General features: G+C 40.3%; 2 protein-coding genes and 1 pseudogene across 5 annotated transcripts in view; 2 read left to right on the plus strand and 1 right to left on the minus strand.

The window, feature by feature from the left end:
- Positions 1-17,302, plus strand: part of LOC147577204 (uncharacterized) — a 109,801-nt gene extending 92,499 nt beyond the window's left edge. Inside the window, exons 5-6 of one of the 3 annotated variants that reach the window (XM_086674464.1) lie at positions 2,399-2,543; positions 17,033-17,302. The gene's annotated coding sequence lies outside the window, so the exon portion shown is untranslated. Of the gene's footprint in view, positions 1-2,398; positions 2,656-17,032 lie in introns of those variants that run through there. The other 2 variants (XM_086674465.1, XM_086674463.1) reach the window with 2 other exon arrangements.
- LOC147577205 (uncharacterized) lies at positions 7,517-17,183 on the minus strand (annotated as a pseudogene).
- A 152-nt stretch (positions 17,303-17,454) lies between the features above and the next one.
- Positions 17,455-27,973, plus strand: part of U2SURP (U2 snRNP associated SURP domain containing) — a 55,230-nt gene continuing 44,711 nt past the window's right edge. The window contains exons 1-2 of one of the 2 annotated variants that reach the window (XM_086674453.1): positions 17,455-17,593; positions 26,911-26,955. In XM_086674453.1, the coding sequence (XP_086530579.1) occupies positions 17,549-17,593; positions 26,911-26,955 (90 nt within the window). In that variant the 5' untranslated portion in view covers positions 17,455-17,548. The remainder of the gene's footprint in view (positions 17,594-26,910; positions 26,956-27,973) is intronic. The other variant, XM_086674452.1, reaches the window with a different exon arrangement.

Consider the following 27,973-nt stretch of genomic DNA (forward strand, 5'->3'; position numbering starts at 1 on the left):
AAGTCTAGATTTAGTTATATGGATAATTGAATTGGAAGTAAAAAACTAAACTGACCATAGCTTTAATTTACCCATGAAAGGCACTTGTACCCCAATGTTTATAGCAGCACTCTCAACAATAGCCAAATTGTGGAAAAAGCCTAAATGTCCATCAACTGATGAATGGATAAAGAAATAGTGGTTTATATACACAATGGAATACTACTTGGCAATGAGAAAGAATGAAATATGCTTTGTAGCAACGTGGATGGAACTGGAGAGTGTTATGCTAAGTGAAATAAGCCATACAGAGAAAGACAGATACCATATGTTTTCACTCTTATGTGGATCCTGAAAAACTTAACAGGAACCCATGGGGGAGGGGAAGGAAAAAAAAAGAAAAAAAAAGAGGTTAGAGTGGGAGAGAGAGCCAAAGCATAAGAGACTCTTAAAAACTGAGAACAAACTGAGGGTTGATGGGGGGTGGGAGGGAGGGGAGGGTAGGTGATGGGCATTGAAGAGGGCATCTTTTGGGATGAGCACTGGGTGTTGTATGCAAACTAATTTGACAATAAATTTCATATAATAATAAAAAAAATTTACCCATGAAAGAAACAAAGGATGCAGCATTAAGTAAATAGTCACTGGAATTGGTAAATGAAAGAATGTTTGACTTCTAGTGAACGATCTAAAAACAAAATTCATAGACATTTTTAAGAGTGTGATGGTCAATGTCCTTTGTTTGCAAAGTGCCCTTGGGCCTGGTCATAGTAAACCAGGACCTCTTTGAAGAGGCCTGGAAGCCTTTGGAGAGTTGGCATTTGGTTTTCTGAAAGTACTTTTTTCCAACAGGGAGTTCATCTCAGAGTAGTTGTGGCCATCCTGATGAAGGTGACCGATAATTCCCCTCAGGTCAGTGGTAGGAAAACAGAATAGGCACTGAGTACTTTTCAAGGAAGAACATCCAGTTTCTGTGCCTGTTGCCCTCGGACTCTAGCAAAAATGCCCAGGATATTACCAGGCCACATTTTCTTGAATTTACCACCTGTGAAAGTGGCCCTTACACAGAGATGTGACCCTTACGTAGGACTTTGTCCCTGGGCCAGCCCTTCCCCTTCCTTGGCTCTTGTTATTTCTGAGGTTGACAATTCTTTAATGTTTTATGATGAAAAGGAACTCTTGTGCAAGAAGGGATGGAAGAGATGAAGCAGCCATCTGCTCTTTTCCTTCCTAGACCTCCTATGCAGAGGTTTCAAATTTCAGGGTACAATTGTCATTGTTGGTCTGCTGGGCAGGGCTCCTCTTGTCATTGATTTATTAATGAAATAATTTACTATCTTCCTTTCCCTTATCTGCTTCCCTTTAAGACTTCCCCCAAAGGCAACCATTATAATGTGTTTAATGTGTATCTGCATGTTTCTTGCAAAATGTATATTGTTTTGTGTACATGTATTTTTAGTTGAATGGTACTGTACTATATATCTCATTCTGTTTCTTTTCTTTTCCTTTAGCATATATCTTTGAGATCTCTGTATATTGCTCTGTATACTTTTAATGTATTGTTTTTAATTGTTGCGTAATACTCCTTGGTGTATATCCACCACTTTAACAATCTACTCGCCAAGTGATGTATATCTGATTATCTCTAACTCCCTGCTACCACAATTAATGTAGTCTTTTAATGAACTTGAGTGAGAATATATCTTGGGAATATGTATTCAGGGAGGAAATTGCCGGGCTATAGAATATAAATGTATTTAGGGGTGCCTGGGTAGCTCAGTTGGTTAAGTGTCCGACTCTTTTTTTTTTTTAATGTTTATTTACTTTTGAGAGAAAGAGAGGGAGAGACAGAGGTGTGAGCAGGGGAAAGGCAGAGAGAGGGAGACACAGAATCGGAAGCAGGCTCCAGGCTCTGAGCTGTCAGCACAGAGCCCGATGTGGGGCTCGAACTCACAGACTGAGGGATCATGACTTGAGCTGAAGTCGGACGCTCACCCAGTGGAGCCACCCAGAGGCCCCAGTGTCTGACTCCTGATTTCGGCTCAGGTCATGGTGTCATGGTTTATGGGCTTGAGCCCTGCATGGGGCTCTATACTGTCAGTGTGGGGGTTTCTCTCTCCCTCTCTCATACCCCTTCCCCTCTCTCTCTCAAAATAAATAAATAAACTTAAAAAAAAGAATATAAATATTTAATTTGACTGTAACACCAGATTGTTCTCCAGAATGTATGAACTAATGCACACATCCTATACCAGAGGGCAAAACAAACAAACAAACAAACAAACAACAAACCTTCACACATTCTTTTTACCAACTCCCATCACAAGGTAGAACCTACTTCCCTCTCCCTTGAATCTGGTTTGACCTTGTGATTTGCTTAGTGGAAGGTGGCAGAAAATGTTTTATGTTCTGGCCCTAGACCTCAAGAGATCCCACAAATCCTGTTGTTGAGCTGAGAGCCTTTCAATCATCATGCCATCAAGCCCAGGCTAGCCTGCTGGAGGATGAGACCATGTGGAGAGAGCACCCAGGTCCTCAGCCACCTTAGCTGAGGCCCCAGACATGTAAGTGATGGAGAACATTTGGACCAGAAGACTTGGCTACCTAGTAGAACCCGGTCCAAATTGAAAACCCATAGATTTGCTAGCTAAATAAAATAGTTGTTGTTTTAAGCCACTAAGTTTTGGATATTTTGTTATGCACTTAATAGATAAGTGGGAAAAAACATAGATAAGTGCTAACTCCTGATCACAGGGCATGATACATCTCACATCCCCACCGACACTTTGTATCATTCAGCTTTCTAATTTTTGCCTTATAGATATAAAATATCTTGTTTTATTTGGATTTCTTTAGGATTACTAATAAAATTGAATACTTCTTTATACATTTGGTAGACTTTGGGCTTCCTTTTCTTAAATTGCCTGTTCGTATCCTTTGCCCATTTTTCTTATGAAGTTGGTGTTTTTTCTTGATGATTGGTAGTTCTTGTATACTCTAGATATTAATACCTTTTCATTTTTATGCAATAAAAATATTTTCTAATATTCTGTACTCCATTATTTTTATTTATGATGGCCTTTGTTGATTCCAATTCCTTAATTTTTTTATGTAATCAAATGCATCCTTTTTTTTTTTTTTTTTTTTAAGTAGGCTGCATGCCCATTGTGGGGCTTGAACTCACAACCCTGAGATTGAGAGTTGCATGCTCCACCAACTGAGCCAGCCAGGCACCCCTTTTAAAGATTTTATTTTTTTTAAGTGATCTTGACACCCAACATGGGGCTAGAACTTATAGCATAGAGATCAAGAGTCACATTCTCTACCAACTGAGCCAATCAGGCACCCCTTAAATGCATCAGCTTTTTGTCTTACAGTATGTGCTTGGGAAATTTTGTTTAGGAAGTGATTCCCAACTCCTAGGGTTACAAAGACACCCTACTATACTTTCTTCCATCAACATTAGAGTTATTCCTTAGACAATTAGGTCCTTTATTCATCTTGAAACCATACTGCTAGTTTGGAAAGTGAAAAGGAACTTTTGCACTACAGTCCCATGAACCTGCTTTGAGGCATGGTGTTAGATGGGGACCACATTTTCCTTTTCTTCATAGTGAGTCACTTTTCCCACCACCATTTGCTGGGCAATTCATCCTTTCCCCCATTGATTTGTGGTGACACCTTTGTTGTATATTCATTTCCCTTGTGCAAATGGGTCTATGTTAGAGATCTCTCTTCTATTCCATTTTGTTAGTTCCAATTTGTTAGTTCTTGTGCTATGATAACACTGTTTTTTGTTCGTTTTGTTTTTCCTATAATAGGTTTGATATTTTTATTCTTATGTTCTAGGCATTCTGCCATATGCTTTTTATTTCAGATATTTACTTAATCCTTTCAGAAACCTGCAAGGTTTGTATTATTATCTCTGTTTTACACAGAAGGAAAGAGAGGAATAGAGAAAATGTAATGTCATTACCTAAATTTCATGTGATATTAAGTAGTGGAGCTAAGATTTAAACTAAGTCAGTCCAGCTAGAGAGCCTGTGTGTCCTATTCTATAACATGCCCAGCTTGTCAGGTCCTGGTCTGGTTGCTCTGTAAGCTCTCTGAAGAGTTCTGGCCAATTTGGAAAGGGGGAAAAAGTCATCATTTCAGTCCCTTGGCAAACACCAGCATGGTCCTAGGTTTAACTGCCCCACTCTTCTCACTCAGACCCCATTGTATCTTTCCCAAAGTAAGTAAGATACAGTAAGACTAGTGGGACCAATGCTAAAGTTTAAAATATCCATATTTTGGGCTGGATTTAGGTCATATGTGTGATACTTTTAAAAATAGATCTCCAGGTGCTGGGCGTGATGAAGTGTTTTCTAATTATAATATATGCAATTTAGCACAATAGTGAAAAAAAAAAAACCAGAGAGCCCAGGTCCTCACAATATAGAAGACAGTGTTGTTGTTACCCACCCCCTTCCTTCTTTTTAGCAGAACCCAGATTTTATTCAGATAACGCATGGCCTAGTCAGCCAGGTACTCCATGTAAACTGATCATGATCATCTATCTTACTCCCCTTGCCATCAGATAGATAAGACAGGGGTGTCAACTCTTTTATGGCCAATGAAACATGGAGGGAAAGTCTGCTGGAGTGGCTTCTAGGATTTTTTCCCCTCAGTCTTAAAACAAAAGAGCTACCCATGCTTTCAGGAAGAAAGGAACACTTCTTCTGGTGTGATGTTGGGAGCTGTGGTAGCCATCCTGTGAATAGAGGGGAAATTAGCCTGAGGGGCAGGCTTACCCACTGAAGATGGCAGAGCAGAAAGATGGAAAGGACCTGGGTCTTTGATGAGACTGAGCTGCTAAACTAATAAATCCTGGGGCAGTCTCACCTCTGAACTTCTTGATAGGTGAAATAAAATCTCCTTACAGTTTAAGCTACATAAGTGAAGAAGCTTCTGTCAACTGCAACTAAAGGTATTCTGTACATGCATCTTAAGGGTTAGATGCATGTGTACGTCTTCAAATATGTCTTGTGAATTTGTGTCAGGAATGTAAGCAACCTCTATGTGAGCTAAACATATCCACTTCTACTTCTCTAGTTCGGATTATGCACTGGGAATGGATAAGTAAAAAGGGCATGTTGTACCACAGTTCCCATATCCCTGCCTTCTATAACTTGCCTTCCCATCTCCATGGAGCTTACCAACTAGTAGGCAAGACAGAAAAATGACAGTACATGGGTGAATAGGTATCTTGGACTATGTAAAATAAGGGACAGCCAAAGGAGTGAGGGACCAATGCATCTGGGGAGCATAGCCAGAAACACAATTGCTGGATGAGGGAGTTGGCAAGAGCTGGGGTGGGACAGGAGTGGGCTGAGGGTGTCAGAGGAGGAGCCTGGACTTGAATCTTGTATTTTGTATAGTAATTAGTCAGGGGAGGGGCCTGGGAGGAAAAGTATTCCAAATTGAGAGGAGGTGTGAGTTAAGGGAGAGAGACTGGGAAAAACAGAGCCTAATGCAGGAACCAGAATCTTAGAGTGGCTGGAGCACAGGGGAGTCAGACCAGGAGGGGCTGACAAGGAGGTTGAAAAGAAGGCATTTTCCCCATGACTCCAAAAAAAGTGTGAAAGGAAAGAGTCTCTGTTTTTAATGTGACGTGATGTGATATGTGCCCAGGTTAAAGAAGTATAAACAACTTCTTTGTGAATATCTAATGTATGTAGATATAGGAAAAAAAATTTGTATGAGAATTTTTGAAATGGGCCTTTGGGATTATCATTTATTGGAGGATATTAAGTGTTATTATTTGTCTCTGTTTGTTTGTTGAATAAACAGTATATTCAAATAGACCAAAGGGCATACGGTAAAAAGTAAGTTTCCTCCTACCTTTGATACCCAGAATTTTACATTTCCTCCTCAGGGGCAAGTACAGTGGCCAATTTTTTTTTTAAGTTATTTATTTTGAGGTGGGGGAGGGAGAGAGAGAAAGGGAGAGAGGGAGAGAGAGAGAGAGGGAGAGAGAGAGAATCCCAAGTAGGCTCTGCACTGTTAGCACAGAGCCTGACACAGGGTTCAAACTCACGAGCAATGAGATCATGACCTGAGCTGAAATCAAGAGTTGGAGGCTTAATTGACTGAGCTACCCAGGCACTCCCACAGTGGCCAATTTTTAAAGAAATATATTGTATATATACTTGAACCCACATTACATCTTGTATTAGTTATCTACTGCTGTGCAACAAATTACCCTCAAACTTAGTGGATTCAAACAATGAACATTTATTATACCACATAATCTGTGGTCAGGAATCCTGTGGCTTAGTGGGGCCTCTGGCTCAGGGTCTCTTACAAGGTCATGGCTGAGCTGTCAGGGGGGCCTGTAGTCATGTCATAGCTCCACTCAGGAGGATCTGCTTTCAAGTTCATTCAAGGGGTTGTTGGCAGGATTGAGTTTGTCAGAGGCTGTTGGGCTGATGGCCTGATTTCTTCACTAGTTTTTGGCCTGAGGCTTCCCTCAGTTTCTTGCCCCATGGGCTTCTTCTGCAGAGGGCACCTCACAGCATGGCAGTTGGCTTGATCAGAGCAAACAGCTAAGAAGCAGAAAAGTCTATGAAGACAAGAAGCCAAAGTTTTTGTTTATAACCAAGCATCAGCAGTGACATCCTCTCACTTTTGCTGTTCATTAGAAGCACATCACTCACTAGGTTGAACCCAATCTCATGGGAAGGGGATTACATAGGGAGGTCATTGTTACTGGGGGTTGGAGATCATTAGGGTCAACTTAGAAGCTGCTTGGGCACATGTGTATACTATATTTCTACCTAAAGAAGTCTTTGTTTTTAAGCACAAAAATATTTCCTGCCTTGCTTTTGTCATGCAATAGTGTATTTGAAGCAATTTCCAAGTCACTCCATAAAGATTTCCTTCATTCTAGCAATGGCATAGCATTTCAGTCCTGACTCTATACTGAATATATTTTGGATGTGCCATACTTTTATTAAACAACCCTTTATTGATGGGCTGTCTTTGATCTTTTGCTGCACACATTCTTTACCAGTGTGAGAATGCATTTGGAAGGTAAATTCCTAGAAGTGGAATTGCTGGGTCAAAGGGGATGTACATTTCACGTTGCTAACTATGGCCAAATTGCCCTCCAGGGGAGCTTGTACCTATTTATTTTCCAGCCCCGAAGTATGAGAATTGTCTACTTCTCCACAGCTTCTTGAGGCATTTTTCCCACAAGTTTTTTTTTTGTTAATGTTTTATTTATTTTTGAGAGAGTGAAAGCGGGGGAGGGGCAGAGAGAGGCAGACAGAGGATCTGAAGTGGGCTCTGCACTAACAGCAGTGAGCCCAACGTGGGGCTCGAACTCACAAACCTTGAGATCATGACCTGAGCAGAAGTCGGACGCCCAACCAACTGAGCCACCCAGGTGCCCACCCCCCCCCCAACAAGTTTTAATGAAAAACAAAAAGAGAAATCATGGAAGAAAAACTAAAAACCGATGTTTAATGAACATAACAAATTGGAATCACTGATTTTTATTGAATGAAAATGTAACAAGGCTCTGCTATTTGTTTAATTTGATCTGGATTTACCAGGGTATTTTCCCAGTATATTATACAAAAAGGGCAGGGACTCCTGGTTTAGGTCTCAGTGTCCCTGATAATCTGTTCTGGCTCCTGTAACTATAATCTCAGATAATGTCTTCCTCTAAGATTATGTGGATTTCTGAAAGCACTCAACAGTTAGCTTATCAGATTCAAACTTCATCTGGAGGACAGGACACCAATAACTATCAAACCAAGTATACACTGAATAATTATTTACTTTGGCAACTCTATAGCTTTGGTCACTTTCGTCTTTTTTGCCGATGTTTCAAGCATTAGAAAGACAGAGAATGTAGGGGTATTAAGATGCCTTAGAGCCCAGATATAACTCTCCTTCAACCTCCTCCTCCTTTCTACAATCAATCAGCTTCTGTCTGTGTATTTTCACAGAGAAATGCTTATTTCATTAAAGTAGATTGTTCCATTGTTCAACAGTTACAGAAATTAAAGATTATTTTGAACACGGAGTTGAAGTCAGAAATCTTTTGTCTGTGCCTCTCTGTTCAGTGCCTCCTCATCTGCCTTAAGGAGCAAAGGGGAAAAGTCTTTGTTCATTGTAAACAGTTCTGATAGCTTCCTTAAGTCTGCTCTTCTCCTGGCTGGTGACTATTTTGCATCATTCCTTCTTCTCTGCAGTTGATTTTCAGATGTACCACCACACTGATTCCTCTCCTCTTTACATACTCCTGTTCTAAGACTCTAAAGTTATCAAGCATGAAGATACGCACAGTGCCAGTTTTTCTGCTGATCCCCACATGGTAGTCCATGTACTTTTAGGACCAGTGATTGAAAGTAAGCATAATGACAAAGAGCTGTTGTAAATTTAAGAATGCTTTGACAATCTTTATAGCAGCATTATACACGATACCCAAACACTGGAAACAATCCAAATGTCCCTCAACGGATGAACGGCCAAAGAAATTGTTGTCTAGACATATAATGGAATATTATTCAGCCTTGAGAAGGAAGGAACTTCTGACACATGCTACATCACAGATGAACCTTGAAGACATTGTGCTAAGTGAAATAAGCCTGTCACAAAAGGACCAATGCTGTATGATTTCACTTCTATGAGGTACCTAGAGTAGTCAAGGGGAGGAATGATTGTGGAGTTATTATTTAATGGATACAGAGTTTCAGTTTGGGAAGATGAAAACGTTCTGAAGATGGATGGTGGTGATAGTTTGCCCACTGTGAATGTACTTAATGCCACTAAATTGTACCCTTAAAAATGGTTAAAATGGCAAGTTTTATGTTATGTGTATTTGACCACAGTAAAGCAAATTGTGTCCTGTCAATTACAGCAGCATCTCCACACACTTGAAAAATAATTGTATATTTATTTGACACCTATTATTCATACACAGTAAACTTTGGCTCACACATCCCACCCCCACTCCCCCACCAACCTCCAGATCTTTTTTTTAAAAATATTTATTTATTTATTTATTTATTTATTTATTTATTTATTTATTTATTTCAAGAGAGATAGCATGCATTCAAAGGGAAGGGGCAGAGAGAGAGGAGAGTGAGAATCCAAAGCAAGCTCTGTGCTGTCAGTCTAGAGCCCGATGCAGGGCTTGATCTCACCAACTGTGAGATCATGACCTGAGCTGAAATAAAGATTCAGGATGCGGGGCACCTGGGTGGCTCAGTCAGTTGGGTGACCGACTTCACTCAGGTCACGATCTCACAGATCGTGATTTTGAGCCCAGCATTGAGCTCTGTGCTGACAGCTTGGAGCCTGGAGACTGCTTCGGATTCTGTCTCCCTCTCTCTGCCCCTTCCCTGCTCACGTTCTGTCTCTCTTTATCTCTCTCAAAAATAAACATTAAAAAAAATAATTAAAAAAAAAAAGTCAGGATGCTCAACTGACTGAGCCATCCAGGTGCTCCTCTCTCCTCCAAATCTTCGTTCATCCCATGGTAAGTCTCTGGGAGCCATTTGTCTTTTGTGGCATTATTTTCCTTAGCATAGTTGATTAACCAAAATGAGCAGCTAACCTGAGCTGAACTATTCAGAAACTCATTGCTGTGATTTTAGAATTTGGTTTCAGGACCTTTTTGTTGGTATCCATGTAGGGGTAAAACTGAGAGGATGGATATTTGGTTGGGAGCTAAATAAGGTGGCCATCTGTCATGTTTATTTATTATTTATTCGACAAATATATATTGTTTGCCTACTGTGTGCCAAGCATGAAAATAGGTGTTGGGATTCAGCCCTGCTCCTGCCTTCCTAGAGAAGCAGAGCAAACCTCACTGTAAAGATATTATCTCTAATGTTGTCTCTAATATTTTTGTTATCTCTAATATCTAGTGAACTGTTCTCCCTCAAATAACACAGTATACCATGGTTTTATCACATTTAACTTCCCCTTCTAAATTATTTTTTAGCACATTTTTTAGCAACAGCACTAGCACAATTGTTCAGTGAAAGCTTGGTGGACCACAACAGGGTATTAGAAAGATTTTTCATTGTAACAGCAAATGTGACAAGAGCACCAATATTACAGAGGTTCCCTATATGTTCACGGGATACCTACAAAGGATGGTGGGTATTTTGTTTATCGGCTGCAGCAGCGCCACCAGGTGGCAAAACAGTAAATGATGTTCATCGTCCATTGAGACTGCCTGTGTAGAAATCACACAATTCTTGAAAATTGTTTTTTAATTGGGGATGAGAGGAGAGTTGTATTATTTCAAAATTTGTACACGAAGGGAGACTTTTAAGTCTGATCAAATAATACAATTTTCATTTTCTTAAAATAAGACAACATTGGGGCGCCTAGGTGGCTCAGTCGGTTAAGCAGCCAACTTCAGCTCAGGTCATGATCTCATGGTCCGTGAGTTCGAGCCCCACGTCGGGCTCTGTGCTGACAGCTCAGAGCCTGGAGCCTGTTTCAGATTCTGTGTCTCCCTCTCTCTCTGCCCCTCCCCCACTCATGCTCTGTCTCTGTCTGTCTCAAAAATAAATAAACGTTAAAAAAAAATTTTGGGGCGCCTGGGTGGCGCAGTCGGTTAAGCATCCGACTTCAGCCAGGTCACGATCTCGCAGTCCGTGAGTTCGAGCCCCACGTCGGGCTCTGGGCTGATGGCTCGGAGCCTGGAGCCTGTTTCCGATTCTGTGTCTCCCTCTCTCTCTGCCCCTCCCCCGTTCATGCTCTGTCTCTCTCTGTCCCAAAAATAAATAAAAAACGTTGAAAAAAAATTAAAAAAAAAAAAAAGTTAAAAAAATTAAAAAAAAAAAAAAAAGACAACATTTTGTTAAGGTCCTCATTCTCCTCTCTCAGCAACTTCTAGTTAACTCCTGGGAGTTTGTCCCAGAGTTGAAGTCTTGAAATTGAGACAGATGCGCCCAAAAGTGTACAGCACCCTTCATGAGGTCTTCCCTCTCCTTTTCTGCAGTGCCAATCTTCTAAGCTCTCCTAAACCACCTCTGATAAAGATTTCATTCATTAACAAATACTCAGTGAGTACCTGCATGGTGCTTACTCTGTTCTAGGCACTGCAGATATAGCAGCAAATACAACAGGGTAAAATTTCAGTCCTCACTTATGACACTCCTATTGTGACACATTTGTCCCCTTTATGCCCTGTTAAGTCCTTGACAATAGAGACCTGGCTTACCCTTCTTTGCTGGAACCATACCCACTGAATTCCCCAGTAACAATTTCAGAACTCGGTTGGTTTGAGATGACTGTATTTATTATGACCCTTCCCATGGGATCTGATGGAATCAAAGCTGTGCCTGCCAGCCAGGGGACAAAATACAGAAGCAGAAAGTTCACTTTAGATCCTGTGGTGGACTGAATAATAACCCTCCAAAGAGGGTTGCATCCTAATTCCCAGAATCTGCAAGCATGTTAATTTACATGGTAAACGGACTTGTGGATGTGATCAAGTTAAGGCTATTGAGATGGGGAGATTATACTGGATTGTCATCGTGGGCCCAGAGTAATCACAAGGGACCTTATAACAGGGAGGCAGTAGAATTAGAGTCGGACAGAAGATAACAATGATGGAAGCAGAGGTCAGAGAGGAGAAAAGATGTTATGCTGCTGGCTTTGAAGATGGAGAAGAAGGCCAGGGAATGTAGGTGAAGTCTAGAAGCTGGAAAAGGCAAGGAAAAGGATTCTCTAGAGTCTCCAAATGAACACAGGCCTGCAGGCACATTTTAGACTTCTGACCTCCAGAACCATAAGATAATACATTTGTGTTGCTGCTATAAGCCACTAAATTTGTGGTAATTTGTTACATCAGCAGCAGGAAACTAACATAGATTTCTACATGTCCTCCCTCCAGTTTGCCCTTCCTGGCTGCCCATTCTTTCTGCTGCACAGAGCAGAACATTTCTACTTTGTTCCCTTATTTTTCTAAGTCATTGAGATGTGCTGGGTTTTCTTAACACAAGCCTATAAGTGTTTCTCTAACCATCTTGTCTCACCATTGGCATTGTTTAGCATATCCTCAGAGTCCTCAGCTTTTCTATGAGAATTTAAAATTCTGTATTTTCAGTTCCATGGTTAGCTAAAAAAATTGTATAGAATTCAACTCACAACCCAAAAGTTAGCCTCTTCCTGATAAGAACACTAAAAGCATTCTCATTAAAGTCAGGAACCAGACAAGGATATCCATTAGCGCCACTCTTACCTTATTATTCTGGAGGTACTGGCTGTTATTACACAAGAGAAAAACAAAAAGATGGGGGAGGGAAGGGACAAGAGGAGGTAAACTTGCAATTATTTACAAATGATATGATTGTATACCTAAAAGACTAAGACAGAAAAACTATACAAATAATAAAGGAATTCAGCAAAGTGACTGGACACAACATTTATGTATGTTAATCACCATATGAATAACGATTACTTAGGACATATATACATAATGGAAAAACAATCTATTTGCGGTAACAACAGAAAAGATAAAACAAATTAGAATAAAATAATAAGAAATATACAAAGCAGATATGAAGGAAACAGAACAAAACTTGAAAAAGAAGAAAATTATGCCATATTCTTTGATAGAAGACTTACCATGGTAACAATAAAGCCTTTCGTGTTTAAGACCACTACAGTTGGACTTCTGTTATTGGCAACCAAGTGAAATTGATAAGGGAAATAATCTTGTTTCATTTTCTCTTCATAACTTCATTCTTCACTCAATCTTTATATTACTTGGTGTTGTCTTTAGGATTTCAGTCTTCGTGGGGATATGTAGGCTTCCCCCCAGCAGAAGGCAGGTCATAAGTTGAAGCCTGATCTCCTTGTGTTCCAAGCCAATGCCACCTTTAGACTACCAGGTCATAGTCAGTGAGGACTCCCTGGAGATGTTGCCCTTTGCTAGTTGTCTCAACTTGCCATGGGCACCGTCGATACAGTTTTGCCACAAACACCCATGTACACACATATGCAGTCACTCACTGAGGAACACCATTTCTAGGATACCCCATCTAGATCATCATAGGTTTTCTTGTTGATAAAACAATTGCTACATGGTAGCATGCTAATGGTAATCTTCTCACCAGGATCATAGCTAAAATAGCAATTTTTATTATCTTGTAAGTGTCACGAGCCCATTCTTGGGCTATATGCTTGTTGACACCATTTATACATATCTTTTATTTCTTAGGCATTTTTAGTTAAAAAAATTTTTTTTGATGTTTATTTATTTTTGAGAGAAAGAGAGTGCATGAGCAAGGGGCAGAGAGAGATGGAGACACAGAATCTGAACAGGCTTCAAGCTCTGAGCTGTCAGCAGAACCTGATGCAGGGCTCAAACTCACAAACTCACTCAGGCGCCCCAGGCATTTTTAGTTTAAAAAAACATACCACTGCTAAAAAAAAAAAAAAAAAAAAAAAAAAAAAGCCACTGCTAATTACTATTGTCAAAAGAATTCTAGATACCATCAGTAAGTAAGTTGGTGGGGGAGGGTTGAAAAGGGAGAACCTGCTATTACCACTGAAATCTTGTCAGGCTAGCATGTTCAAGTGGGGCAGACAATCAAGTTTAACAGAAAGAATCTTTAATTTCACACAGAACACACCCTCCTTGAAGGCTATTCCCTGACTATTCCTAGAAGCAGCTGGGATGTCTCTTAACAGAAGAGCTAAGTCTGATTTTAGCTGTTCTTTTCTCCCTCTTCTTTTTTCAAAGCCTGGCACATGCTAGAAGTTCAATAACTGCCAAATAAACAAATGGATGGGATTGTGCTTTCATCCGACTCTATCCTGAAGTCTAGACAGGAGGGAGAAGCTGCTTGAAAAATTCCGGAGAATGAAAGTGCCACTAAGTAGGAGCAGTCCACTGGCACCCTGTGGCAGATTTTGGTTTTGGGGCAATCGTTTGTAAGATCTCTTTCATTGTGTGCAGTGGTAAATGCTGCTTTTGTTTCAGCCTCTCCAATCTACTACCCGCCCCCCCCCCCCCCCCCGGCCTTGTTTTAAAAGAAATTTAACATTTGGGAGGTCCTAGGCACTAAGACTTTTGTACTTAATGGATAAGTCATTCTCATTGGTGCTGGGGGAGGGAGTAGTAAACGTTTTGTTTATCACAAATAGTAAGACTTAAATTGTGCATGAGGATTAGAAAACAAATGCCTACAAGCAGGTCAGGTGTGGGGCATTTGTCTACAGTGTGTGTGTGTGCGTGTGTATGTGTGTGTGGTGAAGGCATGGTGAAATACAGTGTGCGGCTCCCTTTCCAGAAGGCCCTTGTGGCTCACCTCCACTGAATTGTTGCCAGACTCCCATTTTTCAAGAAAAGCTGGAAACCCTGAGTATAAAAGAATAAAATCTCCCAATTTGAAAATGCTAGCTCAAATTTCAAAGAAAAAATCTCCTTGGTTGAACCAAATAAAACACCTCTGTGGACGGCATCTGGCACTATTTTGGAATCTCTGTTGAACACAGCTGCAGGGAGAACAGATGACAGGTGTGGGACTAGAGACCCAACACAACAGCCAGAGACAAAGAGCCTGGTTTTAGTGAGATTGTAAAAAAGTAGTACTAATTGTAGTAAATTCTATGATTTTCTTACCAGTTATGTGTTGTCCCTTGGCAATAGTAATTGTGAATCTAAAAATTTCAGATTCTGTAAAATTCCATTTGTATGATTCATGCTGTCATCCTCTTTAATTTGTGGTTTGAGTAATAGGGCCAATTTCATGACATATATGTGTGGAGGACAACTTTGCTCATAACCATGATTGTGAGTTTTTTAAAGTGTAATTAGGCCTTAATAAAGGCCTATGTATTACTTCCTGTCAGGTCACATTTGTCTGGCTTCTTCTGGGATCTTACTGTATGAAAAAGAAGAGAAGGAGGAGGTCTGTGTTCCCTTACTTCTAACTCTTTAGGAGTAGAAATTTGGCAAAAATTATTTTTGTGAGAAGAACTTTGAGGATTTTAATGAACAGCATGCAGTTACTCACTTTATAGTGATAAAGTCAGCCTGCAGCATGTCAGAACATGATGAGCTACAGCCAATTCCAATCCTTCTTTCATTTCAGCTGATTTCACTTTCTAACCCTAGACTGTAACCAATTAAATGTGATGAGCATTTGGGGTGGTAAAGTATAGATTCTTATGGAAACAGAAGCAGAGTCTCTATCTTAGGCTTGATGGGGAAGGGAGGTCTGTGAGACTTCCTGGAGGAAGTGACATCTTCAGTAAGAGTGTAAAATTGATTCACTTTCAATTAGAGGCCAGGGTGAGGGTGGGGGAAGTAGAAGCCCAGAATTAAAAAAGTGTGACAAAACCCGAGATTGGAAATAAATTCAATTGGACTGGAGGTTGCAAATCATTCCAATTTAATTTCAAGGCATAGCACTTTTCACTTTCTGATCATGTCTTGTTTGCTCATTTATTTACTGTGTGTTCTGCCACCCCCATTCGCCCACCCAGAACAGGAGCTCTAGCCTGCTGATCCCTCAGTGCCCAGCTATACGACAGTTAATCTTTCCTGAGGCCTGCCATGGGTCAGATCCTGTTCTCAGTGCTTCCCTCATGCACCCTACCAACCTCCCTTCCCTCTCCCCCCAACACCAACCAGCAGACAAAATTTTACTTCTTCAGAGTTGGCTCAAATGTTACCTTCTTTGTGAAACCTCCCCATCTCTTTACAGCACCCTTACTCTCAGAATTACTGCTTTCAAAGTTCCCACAACTATTGATCCTTCCTTGTGGCATCAGTTTAATTCTGCTCTTTCTCTCTCCCATTCGTCATTAATTAAGTTTTAAAATCATATGAAGACAGTGATTTTTACTTGTCTCTGTAAACCTCTCAAAACTTTGGGCAGGATTTTGTACACAAAATGGGGCTCAAAAGTATTTCAAGTAAATGAATTAAGGAGAGAAAGTGATGACTCCTTCTTCCCTTCCTGCAGTCCTAAGAGCAATTTTTTAAAACTTAAAATCTGACACCACAGCCCTACCTAACCCTACTGAAGCCCACTCTTCATCTTCAGACTAGAATTCTAACTCCTAAGCATGCTGCTCGCTTCAGGGACCTATGTGAAATTGCTCCCACTCATCTCTCTAGCCACAACCCTCTCTATACCTCTTCTAATAAAACTTGACTGCTTATGGTGGCTACACAACGGGCTGTACTGATTCATGTCACCAGGCTTTTATTTCAACTACTCCCTCTGCCTGGAATGCCCTTTCCATTTTTCTTGACTGGCTGGGTTCAGGCATGACCTTCTCAAGCAAGTTTTCCTTCTTTGAATACAGATCCTATTAAGAACTTAAAGAAAGGAGGCACGTGGGTGGTGGAGTCCGTTAAGCATCCTACTCTTGATTTCTGTTCAGGTCATGATCTCACGGTTTGTGAGTTCGAGGCCCGCATCAGCTTCCGTGCTAATGGTGTAGAGCCTGCTTGGGATTCTCTCTTTCTCTTTCTCTCTCTCTCCCCCTCCTCCACTTGTGCACACACGCTCTTTCAAAGTAAATAAATAAACTTAAAAAAAAAAAAGAACTTTAAAAAGATATTAAGTACAGAAAAGTTTATGGTCTCCTCTCCATCCATTTGTGATTAAAAAGGAAAAGAATACTAAACCATGAAATATTTTATTTTTAATTTTTTTGAAGTTTATTTATTTTGAGGGGGGCAGAGAGAGTGGGAGACAGAGAATCCCAAGCAGGCTCTCGCTGTCAGCGCAGAGCTACTCGGGCTTGAACTTGCAAAACCCCCAAATCATGACCTGAGCCAAAGAAACCAAGTCGTGTGCTTAACGGACTGAACCACCCAGGCGCCCCCATGAAATGTAATTTTAAATGACACACAGCTTACATGTATACTAGATTTAGAATTCTGTCTACTTATGCTTTTCTCTCACTTTGCCTTTCTCTGCATGTACCCAATTGTAGATACCTCCAACAGTCTATGGGATAACTCCACTGCCAGATTCTCAGTTTGAGTTAAATGCTCTTTTTCTTCGCTTTCCAGGTACCGTTCTATCTGAAAGTAACGTGCAAATTCCAAGTTTGCCTTTCGCACTGTGGTGTAAGCTCCAGAGGTGGCGCAAACACCGTCTTTGGCCAAGGAATGCGAGATCCCCCTGGCCCCCCAGTCAGCTCCCTAGCTGACCAGTGCACATCTTCTTTAAGGAGCCGTTCCCTCCTCACCCACGAAATTCAACTGGCTCGCACCTACTAAGGGCTGGCGCCTGGAAGACAAATGAAGTATCAGCCAGCCCTGAAAGTTAAAAAAAGGAGATTCTCTAAATTCCTGGACCGCGATATACGACAGGCAACCGAAACTCACAAAATTCAGCGGAGTGGGCGGGGCCGGGGAAATTACTGACACCGGAAGTCAGGTGGCACAGCTCCGCCCGAATTCCCTATCTCGGCAGTCGACTCTTCAGCCTTGAAGGCGCCTCTGGCGGGCTCCGCTGAGATCCGCTGTTTCGGCGTTCGACTCGCCCGTGCTGCTGCGGCCGCCGAAGGAGGGGCAAAACTCAAGATGGCGGACAAAACGCCAGGCGGATCTCAGAAGGCCAGTTCGAAGGTAATTTCTTAGAGGACTTCATAAGTCAGTGAGTTTATCACTGTCATCTGGGGCCTACAGACTCTTCTGGCCAGCGGGAGGAGATTGGGGTGGGAGTCCGCGTTCTGGTCACTACGGTAGGCCCGGGCGCCGACGCACTGTGGTGCGCAGGTTGAGAGGCCTGGTGTCTCCCCTTAGTCCTAGCCTGGATTTGGTTGGAGGCTGGCGGGCCCACGGCGGGTGGCGTGAGTAGTTCGGCCTGCATTTGGCACTGGAGGGAAATCCGGGATTTAAACTGAGGTCTGAAGCCGTGAAAAAGCGCCCCTGTATCCCTGTTTGTGGCGCTCTAAGGCCGCCGGACAGCACCTGGGAGAGGCGGGAATCTCTTCCCGGTGCTTAAGTGTTTTCCTCTCTGTCCTCGGTTCTTTGGTCCTAGATTTCACACGCTTCCGGCTTCCTTCAGTTTACCTCAAACCCTCTCCAGGGAATAAATAACATCTAGGGCTGCAAGTTGTGAGGGGAGGACCAATGGTGGAAGGACGCGGGGTGGGAAGTGCAGAGGCGGGAGCAGTTCTCCTTTGCAGAGCTGCCTCACCAAGGTTAATGCTACGCTCTACACGTGGTCTTGTATCGCTTACGAGGAAGTATAAAATGAGCGCTCCTTTTGAGGGTTCACTTTCAAGAGCTCGGGATCCCCTGCATCTCCATGTTGTGTGTTCCTCCTTCCATAGACTTGGAAGCCACTTTAGATTATTAAATTGATTTTGAGTTAACAGGGAAACGTGTGCACATACTGTGAAACCTTTGAGCTGTGCAAGTAGTTTAGCAGCAGTTAGGTGGTGGTTAGCATCAGGTCTTAGTTGCCGTCTTGGGCCGATCACTGATTGTTTTTTTTTTGCTTTGAGTTTCTCAAGTCTAACACGATATTAAAAGTAGTAAGTACTGCCTGAAGTAGTTCTTAAGCTTTTGATGCCAATGCAGTAAGTTGTGTAACAACACTTAAAGGTTCTAGGGACTGTTATATCTTGCAGACGTGTATGATTATAAGTTGGTTGTTAGGAAATTAAATTTACGGTAGACGGGGCGAGCCTTAGTTCTGAGAAACATAACCAGCACATTTTATACCTGCTTTATCAGTTTCTGATAAATAGAATCTTTGTGCCATTTTGTGGATATGTTTGTAATTAGCTCGTAACTAGTAATGGCTTTAACAGTCAGCCTTTAATTTTGTAGAAACTATGGTTAGAGGACCAGTTTTGGCTGTTTTACATCCCACTTTTACTCCTTGTCGGTTTCTTCCTTCCCCTGTACGTTTCCTGTCGGTGTGGAGGGGAATAGTTGGGTACATCACTCGGCCACCTAACAGATTCGCAAAAACAGGCCTGCTGTTAGGGAACTATTGGGATAGTTCGAGCATAAGCTTCATGATTTTAGTTTGTTTTCAAAGTCATATTTTAAGTATCTCCTATTTGAGGTTTTGGATACACTGAAAACATTTTAATGTGTATGTTCAGGCTTCCTCCTAAAATAGTACTTCTCATGGTTGTGAGGGAGTAGCTGTTTCTATAAGTAAATTGTTGGATCTTCCAGTAATATCTTTTCAGTTTATATATTGCTTTAGGTTATCATCAGTTCATGCTATTACGAGATTCTCTACCAATGTCTGTGAAAGGAATCAGGGTATCTCAGGACTCAAAGGATATCGGTGTAATTTTTCCCATTAGTATGGAGGGCTGTACGATGCAGTTAAAGATTATGGATTTTGATGACAAGCAAAAGACCTTTGGGTTCAAATCATGACTTGGTAATTAATTGTATTTGTCTTATTAAGGCAAATTGCTTAAACTCTTGCACTTCATTTTTCTCATTTGTAATATGGATGTAAATCTATTTTTTACAGTGTTGATGTAAGGATTAAGTGAATTACTGTCAATAAAGTACATAATAAACCTTAGTTCCTTTTTCCCCTCTCCTTTTTGTCCTTAGAGGAAATAGAAAGTACTTACTTTTCAAAATGTCGTATAAATTCGAATCCTAAGATTTTAGAATCTAAGTCATCAACTATCATATAATGATGCCCAGATTGCTGCTTTCTATTTCTCACACAAGTGCTGAATTTATTGGAGAGAGTATCAGATCATTTTGGCTAATACTATAGTATTTGGAATTTCTAGTCTTGATCTCTGTGGTTTGGTTTTCCTTCCTCTGGCAGAGCAGATGAGTGACCCATTCTATAGTACAGATGGAACGTACAGCTTCTTCTGTTTCTTGCTCATTCTTTGGTAGTTAAATTCCCATTGATATAGTTCAGGATGCCTGTTAATCATGTTTCTACACATCGAGGAGAGTGTTAATTCAAATATGTACAAGGGAACGGAATGTACAGCATGGTGACTATGGTTAATAATACTGTATTGCGGGGCGCCTGGGTGGCGCAGTCGGTTAAGCGTCCGACTTCAGCCAGGTCACGATCTCGCGGTCCGTGAGTTCGAGCCCTGCGTCAGGCTCTGGGCTGATGGTTCGGAGCCTGGAGCCTGTTTCCGATTCTGTGTCTCCCTCTCTCTCTGCCCCTCCCCCGTTCATGCTCTGTCTCTCTCTGTCCCAAAAATAAATAAAAAAACGTTGAAAAAAAAAAAAATTAAAAAAAAAAAAATAATACTGTATTGCATATTTGAAAGTTTCTAAGAGACTAGATCTTGAAAGTTCTCGTTATAAGAAAAATTATGCATGGTAGCATGTTAACTAGGCTTATTGTGGTTATTAAGTTGTATATCTGAAAATAATATGATGCATGTCAATTGTACTTCAATAAAAATAAATTAAAATGTATGATATGCAGGATTTTGATGGCAAATTATTTGATGTATCTTAATTGTTTCCTATGCATTTATTTCTGTTTATCACCAGATGAAAATACTGCTTTAAAGGAGAGGGGTGTTGGTGCCATGTTGTAGCTTGATTTTGGGAGGAGAGACCATAATCGTTTCCTTAGAAAAATTGTTAGACGCATTTCCTTGGACTTTACAAAAATTAGTGTATTATTTTGATTTTAAGGATTTTGTTTGCTTGTTCAGCAAAATGAGGATAGGCAGAGAATGCGGTATTTTCTTTCCTTCTGCATTTCCTGTGCTGGTTACACTTGCTAATACAGTGCAATTATGCACCCTTTTATTTCCCTCTGTGACAGGTTTTTTTTTTTTTTTTTTTTTTTTTTTTTTGCCATGGTGTAAAAAATTGGCTTAGGTAAATTGAGCAGGTAGAGCATACTTCCTTGGACTTCCTTGGCTTCCTTCGACGTTTACTGCTGAATTGTTTAGAAAACTGTTAGAATTGCTGATTAACAAAAGTATTTTACTTCTTTTTTTTTTAAACTTCTTTTTTTCTTAAATTTTTTAAAAAATTTATTTATTTATTTTGAGAGAGACAGAGACCACATGAGTGGTGGAGGGCTAGAGAGAGAGAGATGGGGAGAGAGAGTCCCAAGCAAGTGTCCACACTGTCAGAGCAGAGCCTGATGTAGGCTCAAACTCACAACTCACAAAACAGTGAAATCATGACCTGAGCCGAAATCGAGTTCGACACTTAACCAACTGAGCCTCCCAGGTGCCCCAAAAGTATTTTGCTTCTAAGAAATGAGTAAAATGACGGGGCGCCTGGGTGGCACAGTCGGTTAAGCGTCCTACTTCAGCCAGGTCGCGATCTAGCGGTCCGTGAGTTGGAGCCCTGCATCAGGCTCTGGGCTGATGGCTCAGAGCCTGGAGCCTGTTTCTGATTCTGTGTCTCCCTCTCTCTCTGCCCCTCCCCCGTTCATGCTCTGTCTCTCTCTGTCCCAAAAATAAATAAACGTTGAAAAAAAATTTTTTTTAAAAAAATAAAAAAAAAAGAAATGAGTAAAATGAGGTTACATTCAAGGCTTGTGGCCCTTAGATATTTATTACTGTCTGTGTTCCTTTTTTTTTTTTTTTTAACACTCTTTTTGAGAGAGAGAGTACACATGCGAGCCAGGGAGGGGCAGAGAGAGAGGGAGACAGAATCCCAAGGAGGCTCCAGGCTCTGAGCCTGTCAGCACAGAGCCCTACATGGGGCTTGAACTTGTGAAGGGTGAGATCATGACCTGAGCCAAAGTCGGATGCTTAACTGACTGGGGCGCCCCATGTGTACATTCTTTTGATGGTATCTGAAAATAGGTAAGGTTTCGATATGGTAAAACATTCCAAACAAAACACAAACCTTGAAAATTATGTTCTTCATGGTTTGCCATTTTTAGTTTAGAGTGAAACTTTATTATGTTATGATTGTAACTTTATCTTAAAATATAAGGTGGATAGTTTAATGAGTGGAAGGTTGTCTTTTTTGGGGGGAGAGTGGAATTATGAACTTCCATTTTCTTGGTTGGTGCTCTTTAGAAACTTGAGTATTTGCAGCTCTGGTGCTTGAATATGACTCGATACGGTTTTTAAAAATTCTCATCGGATTGATTGTTTTCTGAAAGTCCAGTTTTAATTTTCTTTTGGTTTTTATTCCTGAAGCTTTATTCTTCCTGGAATGTAAACTTATGGAAGATACTCATTTGCCTTAGAAAGAGAGGCTCATTTGGTATGCAAGTTGAAGACTCCTGCCTCTCTACCACTTTTTTACAAAGAGCATCATTTTTTAAAAATAAAAACAAAAACTTGCTACGGGATATTAAACTCGAAACCACTAATGTTATAGATAACTTGTCTCTTATACTATCATTAAGCTTTAACATTTTATTGCAGACCAGCCATGTGTTAGATATTTTGCTGAAATAACTTTTCAAAAAGGAAGATGGTATTTGCCAGTAGCATTTGATGCTGTTTGGTCCTGTTAGATGTCTCTTCCTTGAGGAGTTAAAATTTTTTACTGGCCTTTCCTCAGTTTGGCCTAATTACAGGACATTTAAAATGTTCTTAAAACTTTTCATGTATTGATATGGTTTTGGATGTAATTTTAAAGATCATTTCATGGGGTACCTAAGTGATCCAATCCGTTAAGCCTCTGACTTCAGCTCAGGTCATGATATCACGGTTTGTGGGTTCAAGCCCAGTGTCGGGCTCTGTGCTGACAGCTCAGAGCCTAGAGCCTGCTTCTGATTCTGGGTCTCCCTGTCTCTCTGTCCCTCCCCCACTTGCGCTCTGTCTCTCTCAAAAGTAAATAAATATTAAAAAAATTGTTTTTTTTAATAAAGATAATTTCAGGTTTGTTATTTAACTTTATCATATGTGGTACATGTGTCAGTGATCTTATAAAGTGTTTTTTGAGAGGTAGACCTTAGTTTAGTTAGCCTTGGGAGAGTGATATTAAAGTAGGTAGTTGATACACTTGTTAGTGAGTGGACAGCATAGTATGTTGACAGTGGAGTGTAACTTAATTTTGTTGGGTACATACTTGTTTCTGCAGGTTAGGTCAACAGGTATATTGACGCTCTGTCACTTGGCAGATCTTGTGCTTGACTTTGAGGAAGAAAACTTTAAGTAATACTATACAAACTGTGGAGCATGCTGTTTAGTGAAAAAAAGTCAACACATAATAGTACAAAGCAGAGGTACCTAAAAGTTTAGAGACAGAAGTGACCACTGGTTAAATGGAGGGTGGCAAGGAGGAGACTTGAAGAATAGAAGAATTTGTGTTCTTTTGAACAATAAGCAGAGGTTATAAAGAGATGGGTAAGGTAAAGAAAAATCCAGGAAGTAGATTCGTAAATGGTCTCTTATTTAGCCAGTGCATAGGGCACTTGCATAGGGAATAAAAGTTGCTGAGATGCAAAGGTAGGTTTGAGATAAATAGTGGAGAGGCGCCTGGGTGGCGCAGTCGGTTAAGCGTCCGACTTCAGCCAGGTCACGATCTCGCGGTCCGTGAGTTCGAGCCCCGCGTCAGGCTCTGGGCTGATGGCTCAGAGCCTGGAGCCTGTTTCCGATTCTGTGTCTCCCTCTCTCTCTGCCCCTCCCCCGTTCATGCTCTGTCTCTCTCTGTCCCAAAAATAAATAAAAAAACGTTGAGATAAATAGTGGAGATTTTGAATGCTATGAGTAAAATTGGAAAGCCATGGAAAATTTGAGGCAGCAAAGAGATTATTGGGACATACTTTAACAAGGATCTGGGAGTGAGGAGGACCAGTTTAAAGATTATTGCAGTGCTCCTGATAAATTTTGAGGATTGTTTCAGAAATCTCACCTCAGATCTTCTCTGGGAAGCTTTTCCTAACAACTTCGCCACTCCCATTAAGATTTACCTTGCCCTCTGTGCTTTTGTGGCCATTGTTTTACTTGACTCTTTTATTAGCTCCTGAAGACAGGAAGTATGTCTTATTTTACTTTATAGTATCTCTACTGTAAGACATAGTACCAGTAGATAGTTGAATTAAGGGAAGATCTAGACCATAATGGTGTGTTTAGAAAGGAAGAGTCCCCATGGGAGAGCTGTATTAGAAGTGGGATGAACAGAATTTGACCCATGTGATTATGAGGGGATAAAGGAGTCCAGGATGATTCTGTTATAGGGCTGTTGCTGGCCAACACTTATTGAACAGTTATGCACCAGACACTGTTCTAAGTATGTACTTTACCTGTTTTTGTCCTTCACAACAATCCTGTGAGGCAGGGTGCTCATCATTTTACAGATGAAGGAAGTAGGGCCAAGGTTACAAAACTGGTAAGTGTTAAAACCAGGAAGTCTTATTCCAGAAACTGCTCTTAAAAACATTTTACTACTTCCATATTATGAGTGATTGAGAGATACAATCCAGTATCAGAAATAAGGCTGATAGGAGAAGCTAGTTTGGAAAGAATTTTAAATATATTGGGTTTGAGGAGCTTGCAGACATTCAGGTGAAAATAACCAGGAGGTAGTTTGAGAACAGATTGGAATCCACCCGAGGTACTAAGGTCAAAAATAAGGAATTAGAAGTCATCTCAGTGCAATAAAGGTGTTGATATGCCGCCTATGGAGAGATTGTTAAACTTGTGGAGATGCAAGTTGTTGCTTTAGAAGATGAGAGGAGAAAAGACATTTTAGGAGTCAGTAAAGGGAATGGAAAGCTCAAGGAGCAGAATGGCAGTGTTGGAGGAGTGTTGCTGTGGCTAGCCTGCTGAGTTGAACCAAGTTTTTATTCTCAGCCACTAGGATGTAGTGCCATATGGTATAGAATAGTTGGTTTCACCTTTAACTCCTTAGCAATCATGAGAACAAATGATCCTTTCTACTTTTGGGTGTTCTTGCTGTCTTTCATCACATCTGTACTATCTGCTTTCTCTATCCTGAGATAAATTTCTCCTGTGTCTGCTTCTTTATGGTCTCAAGCTTCCCTTATTATACCCTTTGATTTCTTGCTTTTGGGTCTTTTTCATTTGGATGAAAAATTGTGCTGTAGACCTCGGAAGATCTTGAGGTATCATTAATTTGTTGTTCTTCAGTTAAACATAAAAACCAAACTCAGGACAAATGGTAGTCAGTTCTAGGTTAGGAAGAGGGAAGGTCAGCTTCTGTAGTAGCATTACATTTACTGTTTACTAGGACCATTAGCTTTAGAAGTTGGTTATTCTTTTTAAAATCTTATTAAGTACTATTTGTGTATCTCTAACTCTTCTTAAGTCTAAAGAAGTTCCATTCTGAATGCAGTGTAGTTATAGCTCCATATCAGTGGGAAATACCTGGTTTGCAGTAAATGTGACCAATGCCATCTTAGGTTAATTGAAATCAGCTAATGCATCTTCCTAAGCCATGCTGTTATTTTTAAGTCCTAGAAATGATTTGAATATGGTGGCATAGAAGTTTAAATAGCGCTGTCTTATAAGGTCTTGAGTGTTTACTTATGTGGGTGAACTTTAGAATTATTTTTGGTAACTTTGTCCCAATGCAAAGATTTCTCTTTGGGGTATTGAGCTGTTGAAATTGCATTAAATATATAAATAAATTTGGTTATAATTGACATTGTCTTAATAATGTTTATTCCCATCCAGGAATATAATGAGTCTTTTCAAAAGGTAACTTGAATAATTGAAGCCTTCTATAAAGTTTGTGTTTTCTTCACCTGGGTTGTGTACATTTCTTTAGTTGGTTTCTAGGCGTTTACTGCTTATTGTTACTATTGTGATTAGGATACTATTTTTGTTACCTACTAGGTTAATATAGTATATTGGCAAGCAGTTAATTTTTTTTTTTTAAATGTTTATTTATTTTGAGAGAGAGAGAGGGAGAGAGAGAACTAACATGCATGCTCTCACATACCCGTCTGACTCTGGAAGAGCCAGAGAGGGAGAGGGAATCCCAGACAGGCTCCTTCTCAGCACAGAGCCTGATGTGGGGTGTGATCTCATGACCATGAGATCGTGACCTGAGCCAAAATCAAGAGTCAGATGCTTAACTGACTGAGCCACCCAGGTGCCCCTCTTGGTTTCACTTTAAACATTTAAATATATATAGAAATAAGTCAAATCTCATTACCTAATACCTCGCAAAATAAAAACAGCTCAGTGACAGAGTTAAATTCTGGGACTCCTAGTAAAAATTTCAGACAGATATCACATGTTATTTAGTTAATAGTCTTGCAGCTTGGCTTTTTTGTCTTTAGATGCATAGTGGAAAAAAATAATACTGTATGCCGTATATAATTTGATCTGTAGGTCAGTTAGGAAAAATATGAAATTTTACCAGTTGCCATTGTCAGGAAGTGCCATTATTTGAAGACTGAATTCCTTCTGTGCAACAATCTAGCAACAGTGGCATGCCGAATTAGGAGCAGCCCCCATAAAACAAGTTGTAAATGGTGGCCAATTGTGGATTTGATAATAGGGTTTTCTTTTTCTTGAACTATTTGTGCAGTAGCATTTGTACCTTTTACATTCAGGGTTTATGTGTGGATTTTCTTGTTATTAGAATCTGCTCCTTAAATGACCGGGTAGTTGGAAGGAGGGGAAGTTTCTTTGCTGTATAGCAAGATGTTGCTGTTCTGTCAGTGTTGTGGCAGTAAACAGTGTATCTTATGACTTGGGAAGAGCTTTTACACAAAAAATCTGTTGTAAAATAGTGGTTAGTTTTCCATTCTACAGTTTAAAAGGTTTAACTATGCTTCAGAGATATCCCACTGTCATTTACATATTTTGGCCCATATTCTTCCTCAATTTTAAAGAATTGACTTGCACATTTATTTGGTCACAACCTTTTTATAAGTCATAGGTTGCCTTTGGTTTTATTAGCTGAGGAGAAATTGCTACAAGTTTGGGAAGATTAAGTCTGTATAACCTGAGGCACCCTTGTTTTGTTAGCATAATATATTTTAGGATCATTTAAATACTGACTTCCTTTTGTAATAATTGCAGACCAGATCATCAGATGTTCATTCATCTGGATCTTCAGATGCACACGTAAGTGTAAAAGGTGATCTTTGTCTTCTTTCTCTTTTCCCTTCCTTCCTTCCTTCCTCCCTCCTTTTTTTCTCTTCCTCCTTTCTTCCTTCCTTCCAGCTCTATACCCAGTGTGGGGCTCAAACTCATGACCCCCAGATTAAGAGGTACATGCTCCACCAGCTGAGCTAGCCAGGTGCCCCTTGTCTTTTTCTTTAACATTTAGTTTCTCTCTGTGTATATTCCTATGTTTATGATTTTGCTTGATAAATAGATAACAATTATATTCTATGTGTCCTTTTCTATCATGTTTTTAGCTAGGTGCACTCTTTTTTGTGTGTTCTATTTGCACAAGTTGGCCCCCACAGACCATGTTAGAAACCGAGTATATATTGCACAAGTATATATATGTGCTTATAAAGTTCTGTACATGTACAAATGTGTGTACTTGTACATTGACTATGGTTTGCATTATACACACTTGTTCTTTTCTCACTGCACAATAAATATACTTATTGGAAATCCCCGCAAGTCAGCAGTCACAGCTCTAATCTGCTGGCATCATTCCATAGGGGAAGGTACAAATTATTAAGCTGTTTCTCTATTGATGAGCATATACCTGTTGAAAAGCTTTTTGATATTTTGAATAATTCCTCAGTAAACATTCCTTTACATGTTATTACAGCAGTGCTCAAAGTCTGGTTTCAGACCCTTGGGGGTTACTGAGAATTTTCCAGGGGCTTTGTGAGTTCAACTATTTTAAATAATACAAAGATAATATTTGCCTTTTTCATCATGTTGACATTTGCATTAATGGTGCAAAAGCAATTGATGGATAAACTGTTGGCATCTTAGCATGAATCAAGCCAGTGTTGTCAAAGTGGACCAGTAGTCATTGTATTCTTCCCCACCTGGCACAGTAAAAGTAGAAATATGCTAGTTTCACTTAAGAATGTTCTTGATGAAGCAGTAAAAATTATTAATATTTTGTCCTTGCGTATGGGTGTCTGTAATGTTCTGTATGATGAAATGGGAAGTA

Source organism: Puma concolor, chromosome C2, assembly GCF_028749965.1.
Source record: "Puma concolor isolate L17-30 chromosome C2, mPumCon1.1.hap2, whole genome shotgun sequence".
Lineage (NCBI taxonomy): Eukaryota > Metazoa > Chordata > Mammalia > Carnivora > Felidae > Puma > Puma concolor.